Raw genomic sequence first — 15,297 nt, forward strand, 5'->3', positions numbered from 1 at the left:
CAGCGGCGAAAATGCGTTGATCAAGCAAAGGATGCAATCGCTATTCTGGTCTGTATCAAACTCTTGGTTGCGTTACGGCCCTTTCAACCTACAGCCAACTATCCTTAGTAACCTCTTTACTCTCCCCTTTTTGGGCAGTATCGTCATGAGCTGCTTGAAGGTATTTAGGACTTGGGCTTCAGTTTCTGGTGACTCCAATGCACATCGGATACCTTAGTCTATCAGAAGGACTTAGCATAGACTGTAGGCATTTCCGGAACGCTCAGGTTACGATACGCAGCGGAGAAGAACAGTCGATATCTGTTATCACCTGATGTGCAAGGTCATTTGATTGGTCTACCTCTCCGTATAAAGGACCATGTCTCATACGGCTAAAACTACACGCTATAATGTCGACTCCCATCCCCCAGCCGCCTACGGTTCCTTTCCTTGGAAATACTCGTGACTTGGACAGAGATGTACCGATCCAGTCCTTTATTCTTCTCGCCAAAACGTATGGCGAGATCTACCAGCTCGATCTCTTGGGTGGGGATACCCATCTGTCTAGTTGGTGGGTGTACTGACCGTTGTCACCCACAGGCGGACGAAAAATGATATGCGTCAACTCGCATGCCTTGGCGAACGAGATCTCCGACGACAAGAGGTTTAAGAAGAGCTTCGCGCCCGCGTTGTATCAAGTCCGCAACCTTGTCGGCGATGGCTTATTCACCGTAAGGCGGTTCTACCTGGCTCCAGCATTGACTGACAAAATCTTTAGGCTTCTGGTGATGATTTGTATTGGGGCATCGCTCGTAAGTAGAGCCTTACTCCTGACATATTTATGCTAATTATCTTCTTAGACCGTATCTTAATGCCCGCATTCGGTACGATGTCTGTACGAGGTATGTTAGATGATATGAAGGACATCTGCGGTCAGCTACTTTTGAAGGTTAGTTTTCCCATCATTTCGTCTTCACCATTGACTAGGGTGTCACCATATATAGTGGGAACGGTTGGTCGTTCCAGTCGAATAAACCTGCTTTGGTTGCTTATTGTTTTAAAAGCTTTGGACCTGATGCTATCATCGACCCTGCCGCCGATTTCACTCGAGTTGCTCTGGATACAATCGCGTACTGTACCATGTCTTATCGGTGAGGTCTCCCACTTATCACATGCATGTACTTGCTCATATCCGGACTAGACTGAATTCTTTCTATACTGTACGACTTCACAGTCATATTGCAATCAGCTAGCTCATATCATACGATACAGGAAACCCAACAGCCTTTTATCAAGTCTATGGTCGACTTCTTAAAGGAATGCTTTGTTCGCTCCAAGCGGCCTCATCTCGTTCAGGCTCTGATGCATTCCGCAACGGTTAAATATGAAAATGACCAGCAGATCATGCGGGATGTTGCAAGCTCCAGTATGTAGCACGTTGTTCGTCGTATTACTGTCCCTTTATAACTGGTCCCAGTCATTGATGACCGCAAGCAAAATCCTATCGACAAGAAGGATTTGCTCGACCTGATGCTGAATGCCAAGGACCCTAAAACTGGTCAAGGACTTTCAGAAGAAAACATTGGTTACAATGTGTGTGAACATTATTCTAGCTGCACAGTGCCTTCTTTCACTGACCGAGTCCTTAGCTTCTGACTTTCTTGATTGCGGGTAGGTGCGCTTCTTTATGGTTGCATTTTTAGCTGATACCTCTTGCAGGACACGAAACATCGTCGGGTAAATCAAGCAGTTCTGTTTTCTTTCTCATCTCACCATTTCCGAACAGGAATGATGACCTTCACGGTCTACTTCTTACTCAAAAATCCAGAAAAGATGAGAAAACTTCGAGACGAAATCGACGAGGTCTTGGGAGGACGCCCTGTAGAAGTCGGAGATTTCGATAAACTCCCTTACCTTGTTGGTAAGTCATAAATCATCTTTCTCGAGGAGGGCCACCGATGTTCTTGAACGAAGCTGTGATGCGGGAGTCGCTTCGTTTAGGGCCAACAGCGTCCTCGCGGTCAGCAGCACCCATTGAAGACACTACTCTTGGTGGTAAATATTTCGTCAAGGCCGGCAATTCCATCACTATCCAAACATATCTTATGCACAGAGACCCCAAAGTATGGGGAGAAGATGTGAGTGGATAGATGCTTGTGCGTTTCGGACTATCTCTAACGGTTCGTTTAGGCGGAAGAATTCCGGCCAGAAAGAATGATGGATGGGAAGTTTGAAGCCTTGCCAGTGTGTTTTCTGCTCGTTGCTTAATTTTAGTAAACTTACTTCGTTGATGAATAGCCCAACGCATGGCAACCCGTAAGCAGCTTCGCATTTGGTCTTTTGATTCCCTATATAAATGTTTCCATCGCAGTTTGGTTTCGGTGCCAGAGCGTGCATTGGGCGTCCTTTCGCATGGCAGGAAGTCATGTTAGTACTTACATCTATCCTTCAAAAGTTCGATCTATCCTTGGCCGACCCCTCGTATACGCTTCAAATAAGTCAGGCCCTCACCATCAAACCAAAGAATCTCACAATACACGCAAAGCTGCGCACAAGCGGGCCTCATATTTCTTCAGCATCTTCCGTTGGTATCAAGAAAGCCTACGACGGTCCAGATGTCACTCCGCATCCTGGCATCATTCCACCAATGGACAGTAAAGCGCCACTTTATGTTCTGTATGGCTCCAATACGGGGACATCGGAAGGCTTCGCCCAAAGGATTGCCAGCGAAGCAGCGACGTATAGTCAGTGCCAATTGAAACCAGGAATGACGAATTCTAACCATTTTTCAGGCTTCGCTGCCAAAATTGGAACTTTAGACTCGGCTACTGGTCAGTTACCAACTAATGGCCCCATTGTCATCGTTACCGCATCTTTCGAAGGTTGGAAGCTTCCCGTCTCTTATGCTATCGTTATTAACTGGCAAAAGGCGAACCCGCAGATAATGCAGCTCACTTCGTTGACTGGTTAAGTAATCTTAAAGGAGACGAACTTCGAAACGTTAGCTTCACGGTCTTTGGATGCGGCAACTCCGACTGGGTGCAGACCTATCAAAAAATACCAAAACTATGTGATGAACTTATTGAGAAGCATGGTGGCAGACGACTACTTGAGCGAGGAGAGGGCGATGTAAGTTTGGGAGATTTCTTCCACGTCTTCGATGAGTACGAAAGCAAGTTGTGGAAGACTTTGTCCAACGTAAGGAATCTCATTTCTCTTTTGGAACAAATCCTTATCGAGAGAGTAGGAGTATTCTACCACGAGGAGAACTGCCGGCGTTTCAAACATCGACGTGACAGTCATTGACGCCGGGGACGAGAGAGCTGAGAGCCTTCGTCAACCCGATACCGCCTTGGGTCGTCTGATAGAAAACAAGATTCTCACACCTGCAGGAGGTCCCGTGAAGAGACACCTGGAGTTCGAGCTCCCGCCACGCATGAACTACAATGCTGGCGATTATTTGGCAATGTGAGTTAGGGCCCGTTTTCCACTCTGAGCACTACTAATATTACGTGCTAGTCTTCCCCTCAATCCGACGCGAGATGTCAGTCGTATACTGTCTCATTTTGGTATCGTGAAAGAGCAGCATGTGTGTAAAGCAGTTGGTAATGTTGGATTCGTCCCTGACATACATGCCTCCAGGTTATCATATCGTCGACAAGCCCAACTTCGTTACCCGTTGGAAAACAGGTTGCTTTGTTTGAGGTTCTGAGCGGCTATGTGGAACTTGCGCAACCGGCTACAAACAAGGACATCGAAATTATTATCTCGGCTACATCTGACAAAGCCACGATTTCATCTCTACAGGGACTTAAGGCTGCTTATCACAACGAGGTGATAGCTAAACGGCTTAGTGTGCTCGATATTCTCGAGAAACACTCATCAGTGTCTCTCTCTCTTGGAGCCTTTCTTCAGATGCTTCCGCCTATGCGGGTGCGCCAGTACTCTATCTCCTCCTCTCCCCTCTGGAACCCGCAGCGAGTCACGCTAACCGTGAGTGTCATCGACTCTCCCTCACGTTCTGGAGGAGAGAAACCATTTCTTGGTGTCGCTTCAAACTACCTCTCTGGTCTCGTTCCTGGGGAACGGGTTCGGATGGCGGTCAGGAACTGTTCTGCGGCGTTTCGCCTACCTTCGGACCCGAGCGTACCTATCGTGATGTTCTGTGCCGGCTCTGGGCTTGCGCCGATGCGTGGATTCATGCAAGAGAGAGCTATGCAAAAGATATCCGGTAGAGATGTGGGGAAGGCACTCTTGTTCTATGGCTGTAGGAATCCCGAGGTGGACTATCTGTATGGAGAGAGTGATTTGAAGGAATGGGAAAAATTGTGTGTCGTGGAGCTACGTCCTGCATTTTCGAGGGTGGCCGCGTTGTCGGAGGGCTGCGGGTACGTCCAAGAGTAAGTTGTTGCTTCCTTTGCTGGCGCGCTTGTATTGACATTGATCCAGTCGGTTGTGGCATGATCGCAAATTGGTCCTCGAAGCTTATTATTCTGGAGCCAAGGTTCGTTTTATGCTTTCTGGTCCAGTTAAATGACTGACGTTGGGGTCTTTCAGTTCTTTACCTGTGGTTCTGGACAAGTTGCGAAGGGGATTAGGAACAAGTTGGTTGAAATCTTAGAAACCCAACAGGACCTCGATTATGACCAGGCCGCAGAGAAATTCCAGCAGGTCATGCAAGGACGATATGCGACTGATATCTTTGATTAATCTCCATGTTAAACTGTAATGTGTATAATGTCATGAGCCATGTTGTAAGGCGTTTCCTTGCAAAAAATGTGAGGGGCTTATATAGATTTAGGCGTTCTAGAATTCAAGGTGGAAGGATTCACCACGAGACCTTACGCCTATGAGCGTAGATCAGTAGGAAAGACTTTGTCAAGGGCGAGAGGAACATTCTTTTGGTGTTGTCTGAAATTATTAGTGAGTCTGTCTGTGACTCACGGATTGCCCTCGCTTGACATTCCCCGCACCAGAATTGCTGAACGATATCCTTCTTGGGTGCGTAGAATCGTCTTTTCCCACATTCTGTGTTGACGTCATGTCCGAGTCAGAAAACCCGCTGGGATACGTCCTAGGATGCATTGGGAGAGTACTTCCTCGCTTCAACAGATGGCTTGCTGGCAGAATCGAGTGCAATATCCCCAAACGCCAGATGCGTACCTCTACCAGCACCGAATCGACATCCGACGATCAACCGCAACTTGTCCGCTGAACAATGTCATTGCTTGGAAATGTGAGCTGCTACTTCATTTACAGCTTTTCATTCACCAACTTTGTGCAGAGAAAGATCAAGATAGACTGATGACAATTACAGTATCCCGCTCACTGTACTTTTACCACTGTATCAATTGGCAATATCAACAGTCCAGATGTTACAGAAACCTATGCACATCGGTCTGAACAGGTTTTATGTTTCTTGTGCTTCCTTTTCTTGTTGCGTCTACTGTTGTCGCACATGGTCCTCCTCTCGTTGCCGCTCTGCCACGAGCGCCGCAATGAGCTGATCCCAGTCTTATTTGCTTTATGTCTATGTACGAGGGTATCATCCTTGGATCGGAGACTGATGCCTGGACGGCGTCTGGAATGGAAAAGAGGGGTCTCTACTGAAGTTCTGCTCCAACAGGCTCAGTAATGACAAAAAATACCCGAATATTCCAGGATTATGGAGCTGGGAGAGAATGGAGAAGTCTACGATGGAGAGAAGACTGCCCTCGCGATGGGAGTAACAAAAGCAACGAACTATGCAAAAGAAGATGAGGAAGTGAAGCACCTACACTTCTTTGCTGACAACACATCAGCAGTCGACGCTATATTTGACCCCCCTTACCCAAAACTGGTCAGGCATTCTCAGTAGTGTTCGACCGACGCATACGGCGATTCCTCGACAGCGGCCCAGCACATACAGTCGAAATTTCATAGTGCCCAGGCCACAAGGACATCGTAAGGAATGGACGAGCCGACTACCCTAACAAATAAGGGAGCGGAAAAAACAACGGAAGTCATAGGCAAAACAAGAGCCAACGAGGGGAGGGAAGCGAAGGCAAGGACGCTGGAATAGTGGAAGAAGGCTTGGGAGGCTAGCCCCAAACATGGACGCTATGCGATTCCAAACAGAATGTCAACATCGCTGAAGTCAACACGACACCTCTTAGACCTCTCAGGGAAAAGAGAAATAGTCGGTCGGGTCCTCCAATGCAGGACAGGTCATGGATACATGGGTGAGTACTATTCACAATTTGTACCAAGCCAGAACGTTGACTGTCATTGCGGCGAGACATTCCAGACACGGAAATACATCATACGCGAATGCCCGCTCTATGAGGAGCAACGGGGACACTCCGAGATGTGTCAAGATCCATATACCTACCAGACATCCTCGGCACCAAGGAAGGAATCACAGTACTTAGCGAATCCATTGAAAACAACACGGGAGATTTCACCCGGTCGAGAGAACCACGAAGCGAGAGACATGTCCCAGAACTGGAAGAAGAAGAGGAAGAAGAGTGGTGGGAAGAAGAAGAGGACGACACAGAAGACAAGCATGGACAATTGTCGTACCCCTCACATCACAGGAACACAACCAACACGACTCATACTCAAGACACACTCGCAAAACACCACTGGCCAACAGCAGAAACAAACTAGTTAACCCATCACGGAGCGCAAAAATACCATTGTTCATCACTTTACTCCACATCACATGCCAAATCACCAGGGGAAATCAGGAGGAGCGGAGGGACCGGAACAAGAGGGAAGGAGGGTGCCTGAGGTCCTGTACCTCCGCCGTGACTTAGTAGATAGTTTACTTGTGGCAGTTGATCAAATGCTCAACCCAGATATATATATATGTATTCCAGGACTGATACTAATCCTATCGGATATCTTCATAATTATCCAATCACAGAATCAGATCCAGATGAGCAGAAAGACCTGACAACTTTGAGAACTCGTTGAATGGCGAAGGGCCCGGTGACACCGTCGACTAAACAATGCCTGCCGTTTCGTAGAGAATTCAATGTCCATCATCGAAAGGCAGAAACCGGAAAGCCAGGGTTAGGTCAACGTGATCGCAGTTGAGGAGCCTGAAGTAGGAGACACAGTTGGATGTTGTTTCATAAGTGAGGGTTCGTTCCCACGGAACTCGGACTCTCGAGTCGGCATCGGACATAGCTTGACGAGACTTCTGGGAGATGGCTTCCAGGCAACTCGAGGGACTGCTGAAAGACCGCCGACAAATTATTTCGTGCCTCAACCAACCACTACACCAGGTACAATCTGTCTCAAGAAACAGAGAAGAAAAATGAGTTAACGTATGATAGACAAACATAATGTTAATAATAGGGTACAAACAGTAAGATCCGCTTTAACTCTGATCTTAAAAGTCCATTCAATACACTCCAGGCACCAATCGATAGCGTACAATCTTTGCCCATTCGTTCCACTCTTCTCCAAATTGCTTAGATAGCACTGCGTCTTCTTCACTCGAGCGAAGGATAAATGCCATGCCTGAAAATTCGAGATTTATTGTAGTGAGAGTTGATATAGGACTCACACAATGTACCAAGCCAAAGGATTCCCGCAGCAGCGCAAAAAGCTCCTGGCCAGGCCTGGAGATATCCACTCTCCCTGGTCCAAGACCCCGGGCATGCCTGCCATAGTCCAGTACCGACCAATATCATAATCATCCCTGTATAGCTAGGGTGCCTATGATAACGAAAACTTCAGGAAGATAACCTATGAACGTGGAGTCCAGTACACCTACCGGACAAAGGAATACGGCCCGGTCGTCATCAGCCTGTGCTCTTTCTTCACCGTGTGTTCGAATGTGAACATTTCTCCCATCGTCCGAAAGCATATCAGTCGAATCACTCCCCCGAGAATAACCAAGGTGGTGCCTAGGACCAGTAACAACGGCAGGGGGCCATTGACTTGCCAAATTCTTTCCGGATGACCGTCAGGCATGAACAGAAATCTGAGACCGATACCAGATAGCCTCCAGGATGGAATCCACTTGCTTAGAACGAGAGATACAATCTCAGTTCCTGCAATAGTCCATACAATGGCCTGGTGACAGCGCGTGAATTTAACCAATTGGTGGGAGGACAGCTTTACCTTCTGAATAAAATTAGTCACAGCAACATTCCGATATATCGTCCTCTCGAGCAATGTCCTTCGTTCTGTAGGTATCGCCTCGTTCGATGCGACGGGTGGTGGAGTGGCAAACTTCGGCGGAGTTACAGCTCGTTGGTTCAAATATGCAGCAAGATAGAGGAAGGTCAAGGGGACAAGGGAGCTCAAAAGGATTGGCATATCTTCCATGTTGTCGTGAGTGGTCGTTTGCTCTGGAATTGTGCGGATTTCTACACCCACCCCCCGGGTTAAGTATAACTTGCTGATTCTATGACGCATGATTAAACTGTTCCATCGGCTATTAGATCAATCATAAAGGAAGGCCGTACATGGTCGTCCTATAAATCATCCCGGGTTGTTCCTGAAAAGAACATGTTCCTGTGACATATCAGAAGAACAAGCAACATGCGCACATAGGTATTTCAATCCCGCGAAAGAGAAACGATGGTCCAAATGCTTGCCAAATGGTGGCCTTGAGACCAAGCGTTCCCAGCCAGTTACAGCTGTTCTCATACAGCTTGACAGTAACATGTCTGTTTTGCGAGTGGAGAGAGCGGTTTGAACTTGGTCATAAACCACGGTTTTGCTGGTTTATGGCTACTTTGGCGATCTCCGATCTCTTCTCGTGCGCTCCAAGTCCTCAAACTCTGGTTTACGACCAACTTCGACTTCAAGTTCTTCCATCCTCCACAAAAACTTCCCTGACTGTCAAACTGTGTGCAAACGCCTGTTATGAAGTCCCAACTACCAACACAAGTTATCTCAGGCTGCGAATGTCGGCAGGGTTAGTAGAGTAGAAAGCCTCGACAACGTTGACACATTACGCATCTCACGCTTTGATAGGAGCAAGTCAACAAGACAAGATAATTTGCTATCCAACTTGGCACCAGGCTCTAGCGCTGCGGGAATAGGACAGAACTAGCGACACGATTAAATAACAATAATGTTGAATCGGTATCCAGCCAGACTGATTGCCGATAGTATCGAATCTGGAAGTTGCTTTCGGACTAACGAAAGAGGTTAAGTCAATGCCCGAGGTGTAGTGACCCGTCACATCGATGGTTTAGAATAGCCAAGAAATCTGAAACGAAAGGACAGCAATAACCGCACCACGTACTATGTAGAATAATGATCATGCACCTTTGCCATCCATAACGAATTTCCCCCACTCAATCCACCATTCATCTACAGCCTCTATCGCATCATAATTAAACTGTATCAACGTCGCCGCCCAAACTTTGGCTGATGCCTCGTCTTCTTGATCAAGTGCTAAGGCCAGCGCCTCATCACGTTGATCACGTTCGGCACTAGGCGGTAAAGACATGAGGGCCGCAGCCTCCAGCTCCGAGGATAAAGAGCCTAGATTACGAGGCGTTCGTATCTTCTGATAGCCGTCCAGAAGAAGTGGAATCTGCTCCACAGACGAGAGCCTGGAGAACAGATGAGGTAGAGTAAAGGCACTCTCGATCTAAAATAAAATCAGTTCTCTTCCTTATTGCGGTACTAGTTTACGATCTCACCGCCAAACAACTGGTCAAGGAATGAATTATTTAAAAAGGGACACTGAATTGCAAAGAACACGTACTCGGAGTATATTCCATAAAACTGGAACAAAGGTTCGATTAGCACGGACATCAAGAAGGTACAAAAAAAACACACCGGTCCGGGTATTCCCGCGTCCCCAATGAGGGCGAGGTTCCGAGTGGTATCAACAAGATGCGGAGCTACTTTGGGAACCACCTGTCGTTCTCGATGACAGTGTGATGCCAGTCGCAGGAGCCGGAAAACCCTGGAAGTGAGTCGAATCAGCATAATCGGGCCGTCCGTTTTGACTCCGTAACTCACAATGAGTCACATTGGCCAAGAACATCTGCAAAGGCCTCCAAAATATCGGCGTTCTCTCCTTGGGATTGTACATTGTCGGACTTGCTGGGCGACATAATTACGACGATGTATAGCTCAGGTCCATGCTATGCAATAGAGTTAGCCTTATAATGCAGACGATGAAATAAGAGTACCATTGCGCCCAAGACCATTCCATCAGAAATCATCCAAAGTTTAATCTGTTGAGAGAAATAAGTCGACTGTCAATTTTCACATCGCATAAAGAAACTAGAACTTGCAGCAGTCGATCGCGTTAAACCTTCCAGCTTGGGATCTGCACGCATAGACGCGACCGGGATACAGAACGTTGCACTACAACAGGGTGAGAGGGCACGGAACCTTTGCATGGTAACATGACGTACCCTATTACCTGGCGAATTCCGGTGTGTTGCAGAGTACTTTCGGAATCTTCGTCGCTATCAGTGCTGCTGCTACTGCTGTCACCATCGGATAGCGTCTCCGGTAAAAAAGTGCGGCTAATCCCACTGTCACCGTCGGCCCCCACAACCTAAAGTTATGAGAATTTTGGCTCATGGCGGAGCGAATAGTAAGGAAGAAAGATACCAGGTCTCCCTCTATCGTTTCCCCAGTCTTGGAGGTGACAATCGGTCTGCCAAGTTTCGACGTCGAGAACGAAACGATGTCTACTTCATATCTGATGTCGATCCCAGCTTGACGACATAGGTTGCGTAGATGGCTGCACAGAACACCGTGCTACCGAGGATCCCCTTAGATCAATTTCGGAAGACGACGGACTATTACATACAGGAATAGTGTGGAAGTCAGAGCCTAGATCAGACATGACTTGGTCAAAAAATTCGGTGAGTCCAATTGATCGAGACGTTCTTCCTGATCGTAGCTGAATGATGAGTTTTATTTGTAGGACACTTGACAGAAGCACCTTCAATATATTCCAACCTGTCGGGATAGATGAGTTTGGCCAGGAAATACTACAGGTTATCTACACACCCTGAAGCAGTGGTGCCCTTGTTTTGGAGCAAAGACTTTACACCAGGAAGACGGACCAGAAGACGCGCAGCATTTGGAGGAGCACGTACACCACGCTGAAGGACCTTTAGCACCATGTGAAAGACCTGGTCATTAATACCAAATGGTTAAAACTTACCGGAACGTCTTCAGAGTTCTTCTCGACCACGACGACATTGTGTCCAATTTGTCGAAGCAGATAGGCACACAGAAGACCTTCTAAGCTCGCTCCGATGATTATGCATTGTGCTGGATGAACGTCGTGTTTAGGTGTCGACATCGCCAGAGGATGAGGAGTGCGAATATAGATGATGGTGAACGAGTGAGAAGAGTCAGGGACATGGTGATGGCCGCGAAGATAGAAAATGGAATTTACGAGACCTATGACCTATCTATCAACGTTCACCCAATGACGCGAGATCGAAATGACGACAGATTCAGAACTGAGCGTAAGTGGCCGAAATCCAGACACATATCTTTACTAGACGCAGGGGCGATCGGAAGATAGAGCGTGGACGCCAGTCGCATGCAAGACCAAGGTTCGTTGTAAGGGACTGGTAATAAATATAATCGCTCCCGGGCCACACCATCAATCGTTGATCACCGTGCTGCGGAGTTTGCCGTTAGTCGATACCGTTTCCAAGTCACTTGAGCCTGCACAAGATGCTCGCTCGCAAGGAGCTTCTTCCCAGCTTGAGCAGCTGATCGCACAGCGTTGTTGCCGCCAGATCTTATGCGCAGAAAAAGAGCCGGTTAGTAGTTAGTCGCTATGGTAGAATCAAGTTCACGAGAAGATATTTTCCACCAAATGTTCACAACCTCGTTTGGGTTTGCGCTTTGTCTGAGTGTCTATCATCTCTTCGAATCGGGAGAAATTATCACCGTCAATATCCGCTCGTCCGCCCGAAGGATAGCTTCTATCCTCAGGGAAAACCCGTATTAATTCGGCAATTCCCTGGTGCTGGCAGTCCCAAGTTGTTCATCCCAACATTATGCCATTGAGAATGTCCAGCGATACAGATATATGGCGGATACTTTTGTTCTCCAAACACGGTGAAACAAGGCGATAGTCCTAAACAAAATACATGTCCCAGCCCATAAGCGCTGCAATTGAGTTTCACCCAATGAGACCCCAGTAGGACAGAGAACAAATTGGTGTAAAGCAATGCTGGATTTGCCTTGAAGGACCTCCTAGTTTTCAGTAGGCGATGTACAAAGAATTGACAGTTGCATTGTAGACGGGCCTCATCCGAGAAGCTGCCACTGATAAGTACAACCGATCTGGGCGACTTCCTGGCTTTCAGGGCCACGCGATAAAGCGGTTAATCACATTCTATCCGCTTGTCATTCCAAAAACAAGTGATAGTGTCCGCCTCTCGTTAGAGCTCTATACCACAGGGTCATGGGTGCCTATTGAGCTAGCATTCGACGGAGGTGATTGCATCCACCTCCTGGGACAGATAGGTCTTTGATCCTAAGGAATTTGAATCTTCTACGTTTCCCTGTTCCGGGCCGGGGTCGTGGACGGTAACGGAGAAGCGGGAAGTCGGAAGGAAACCGGATGGGACAAGACACTGGAAATGGAGCCGCGACTTCATATGCGTAAGGTCGCTCTCCGTATCATCGCCTCTTATCGCCGTGATGATGTTCTGATTTGTATATGGAAGCCGCCACGAGATGTTTTTCGAAGTACACATGCGTCAAGTCAAGGATCATGATGCTGAACAAGGCACAAGCCAGGTGTGAGGAAGGAATCCTTACGTATTCAAGGACACTACTAGACTGATAAGTTCCGGGGCGGGCAAGGAAGGCTATCTGGGATCTTCCCTGCACTCACCACAAGGGCGGCATGATGAGACGATCGTAGGTACAGTGCCCAAGAAGGTGAAAACTTTTTGTTCGGGATTCGAGGTACATTACGAAGCTGAAGTGGAATGGGGAATTATCATGTTCCCGTGACCGTGTCGATGTTATGAACCAGCCACATATTGTTCTTGTCAGGATGCAGTTTCACGAATACGCGAAATAAAGAGGACACGCGTGGTGCATCGAGCATCCCGAGTCCCCGACACACTAGGATTATGAACTCCATGCAAATAGGGACACACACATCAACAAACCGATTTCTCTTCGCCATGCCTGAGCTCTTCAGGTCGTTGACAGAAGAGATGGTCCGGAGGGCCATAGCCTGATTCGGATTTTTCCCGGTCAGTGCTCTCTTCCCTTCAGATGAAGTTCGCCTTGAAAATAAGGCTGACAGAGGATGTCCCTCGATGACTGGAACGGCGCCGGCGAGGCCTCGATGTTCTGAGTTCGTCTGAGATATCACTTCGCATCCCAGGGCCTGACACTGTGGACAGACAACAGACATCTTCGTTGAACGAAGGCATCAGTACTCCTGCCCACCCAACAGCTCTCCTCGGAGACCTGACGGGTTCTTTGAGGATACCCCGTTTAGCCTAACAAGACGATGTGTGCATTATAGCCTGGTGCGTTCCTCGTCACGTTCACGTGACAAACACCTTTTCCAGTGCAACATCCACCATATCGTACGAACATGGGATGGTCAGGACATGATGATCATCCTTGTATCAGACAGCATGAGGGGCATGGATAATCCCGCACTCCTCCGCCGAGTCGCCTGGCCTCCTTCCGTTTATCTGCAGGACAACCACTGCCTGCCCACGTTGCAGGAAGTCGTCATCGGAAACCTCGTCTTCGGTACCTTCTCCTATCTTCAGGGAGTGACAAATGCTCACTGGAAAACCTTCGGCTAGGCTTTCGAATTCATGCTGCAAACATTGTAGGTCTGTCGTCATCTGGCATCGATCTTGATTGTTCGTATGCCTGACTCCTGAATGACCAGGTCCTCGGGTATCTCCATTCTCTCAAGGTTGCGCACCGTGTGAGCAAACATGTCCTGCCCAAGTTTCCAATCCATTCATGCTTGTTTCAGGATCTTTTCTGCGACAACTTCCTGGCCCGCTGTCGCAATGTTGGTCATGACGAGACGTCTTGGCGTCGTCCACGTTTATATCTGATCGATTTCGAGTTGGCGACCGTGTTCGGATCATCGACAGCCGCCCGAGACGATGTCTGTCCATGGGCCCCCACTGAGCTGGGAAGAGTACGCTCGTCCATGCCCAGATGAGGAAGCAGCCGTACAACCCCCGCTGTCCGTTCTCGGTGGAATCTGACAGCTTGGTTTCGAGTTTGCTCGCCTGATCGATTTCACCATAGACGGGGAATCTGTTGCTGATGATGAGCGCTAGCGAATCCGCTGAGGAGTTTCCATCGTTGCACGCCTTCGTGCCAATGGAATGATGACCGCACATCCTGATACTCGTCCCACCGCTGACTGCTGTTCGTGCTGCGCGTGACGGGCTTCATGTCCGGACACTGGGGAACGCATGTCCTTACCCCAAGCCAAGTGGTTCTATAGGGTATACCCTGAATGCTGACCTTGGGATAGTCCAGGGACAGAAAGCGTCACCCTAGCTAGGGCTTCAAGGTTCATAAGAGCAACATTGGGCCGATAATCCAAACGATGCTCACTACTTTTTTGATCATCCAAGCATACCGTGATAATAGCCCTGCCTCTCACACTGAGTGCAAAGGCCCCTCTAGTATTGCGCGGTGTCCTAGACTAGGTAGAAAACAGTTTCAATGTGCTTTAAATGACGTCGAGGTAACCGTTCGAAGTAAAATTGAGCTGCGAAGGAATATGACAGACCGCAGTAAATGGTAAAGCGATAGTAAGGACAGTAGGGGGTCAGTTAGTCACGCCACCGTGACGTATTCCTGAAACGGACAACCGAGTTTGAAAAATTAAGAATCTTTGGATGTCCACATTACACGGTTGCTGATTAAGAACTGGTCTGTCTGACAACATTGAATGGCTACCATCAATGGTCACGACTCAGTGATCACTGTAGGTGTTCAAAAAATTGATCCCTTCACATAATTCCGACACGGGGAATCGAACCCCGAGCTGCCGCGTGAAAGGCGGCAATGTTAGCCGTTACACCATATCGGATACATTAATTGTGGGTACAGTCACCTAACCATACGATAGCCCATCCTACAAGATTTCCCTTTAATTACTCCTAACCCATAGCGCCGAATGGGAACGGAAGGGTATGGGTTCTGAGGGAAGCGACTGTATCCATGAATATACTAGCTGACAAACTAAATTGACTATTTCTGATAGATGTCCAGGACAACCGCTACAGAAACCAACTTAAAAGTGTAAAAGGGTGGACACTAAATATTATACTAATTTGCCATGCTTTCTACGGCTTCTCAGATACGATT

General features: G+C 48.0%; 5 protein-coding genes and 1 non-coding gene across 6 annotated transcripts; 2 read left to right on the forward strand and 4 right to left on the reverse strand.

Moving 5' to 3' along the window:
* The first annotated feature begins 52 nt into the window (after nt 1–52).
* BT62DRAFT_610596 (fatty acid hydroxylase) lies at nt 53–4,809 on the forward strand. The gene is made up of 24 exons (XM_043181596.1): nt 53–188; nt 248–525; nt 580–710; nt 758–791; nt 840–928; nt 984–991; nt 1,044–1,130; nt 1,181–1,199; nt 1,252–1,405; nt 1,457–1,572; nt 1,629–1,650; nt 1,699–1,716; nt 1,766–1,900; nt 1,954–2,117; nt 2,170–2,223; nt 2,278–2,295; nt 2,351–2,723; nt 2,772–2,861; nt 2,909–3,177; nt 3,227–3,447; nt 3,499–3,568; nt 3,622–4,379; nt 4,429–4,483; nt 4,537–4,809. The coding sequence occupies exons 2-24, from the start codon at nt 390–392 to the stop codon at nt 4,687–4,689; spliced, it is 3,174 nt and encodes a 1,057-aa protein (XP_043043352.1). The 5' UTR covers nt 53–188; nt 248–389; the 3' UTR covers nt 4,690–4,809.
* A 1,444-nt stretch (nt 4,810–6,253) lies between these two features.
* BT62DRAFT_928601 (uncharacterized protein) lies at nt 6,254–6,751 on the reverse strand. The gene has a single exon (XM_043185541.1). It carries the CDS (start codon nt 6,523–6,525, stop codon nt 6,346–6,348), a length of 180 nt encoding a protein of 59 aa, XP_043043353.1. The 5' UTR covers nt 6,526–6,751; the 3' UTR covers nt 6,254–6,345.
* Nucleotides 6,752–7,196: 445 nt separating this feature from the next.
* BT62DRAFT_928602 (uncharacterized protein) lies at nt 7,197–8,380 on the reverse strand. The gene is made up of 4 exons (XM_043185542.1): nt 8,095–8,380; nt 7,745–8,046; nt 7,535–7,686; nt 7,197–7,488 (listed from the first exon to the last, which is right to left on the reverse strand). Exons 1-4 carry the CDS (start codon nt 8,299–8,301, stop codon nt 7,370–7,372), a joined length of 780 nt encoding a protein of 259 aa, XP_043043354.1. The 5' UTR covers nt 8,302–8,380; the 3' UTR covers nt 7,197–7,369.
* Nucleotides 8,381–8,820: 440 nt separating this feature from the next.
* Nucleotides 8,821–11,533, reverse strand: BT62DRAFT_610901 (FAD/NAD(P)-binding domain-containing protein). The gene is made up of 15 exons (XM_043181597.1): nt 11,417–11,533; nt 11,123–11,364; nt 10,966–11,060; nt 10,898–10,914; nt 10,802–10,841; nt 10,561–10,693; nt 10,359–10,504; nt 10,236–10,308; nt 10,131–10,175; nt 9,958–10,082; nt 9,772–9,901; nt 9,698–9,717; nt 9,633–9,642; nt 8,946–9,580; nt 8,821–8,879 (listed from the first exon to the last, which is right to left on the reverse strand). Exons 2-14 carry the CDS (start codon nt 11,261–11,263, stop codon nt 9,245–9,247), a joined length of 1,311 nt encoding a protein of 436 aa, XP_043043355.1. The 5' UTR covers nt 11,264–11,364; nt 11,417–11,533; the 3' UTR covers nt 8,821–8,879; nt 8,946–9,244.
* Nucleotides 11,534–13,118: 1,585 nt separating this feature from the next.
* BT62DRAFT_917437 (uncharacterized protein) lies at nt 13,119–14,307 on the forward strand (the record flags this gene model as incomplete). Its single annotated transcript, XM_043184040.1, has 7 exons — nt 13,119–13,154; nt 13,344–13,472; nt 13,515–13,704; nt 13,725–13,786; nt 13,850–13,888; nt 13,940–14,110; nt 14,224–14,307. The coding sequence occupies 7 exons, from the start codon at nt 13,119–13,121 to the stop codon at nt 14,305–14,307; spliced, it is 711 nt and encodes a 236-aa protein (XP_043043356.1).
* A 640-nt stretch (nt 14,308–14,947) lies between these two features.
* On the reverse strand, nt 14,948–15,019 carry BT62DRAFT_t45. Its single transcript has one exon. It is a non-coding gene; the product is annotated as a tRNA-Glu (tRNA).
* Nucleotides 15,020–15,297: the final 278 nt, after the last annotated feature.

Source organism: Guyanagaster necrorhizus (assembly GCF_019112545.1).
Source record: "Guyanagaster necrorhizus MCA 3950 unplaced genomic scaffold BT62scaffold_5, whole genome shotgun sequence".
Taxonomy (NCBI): Eukaryota; Fungi; Basidiomycota; class Agaricomycetes; order Agaricales; family Physalacriaceae; genus Guyanagaster; species Guyanagaster necrorhizus.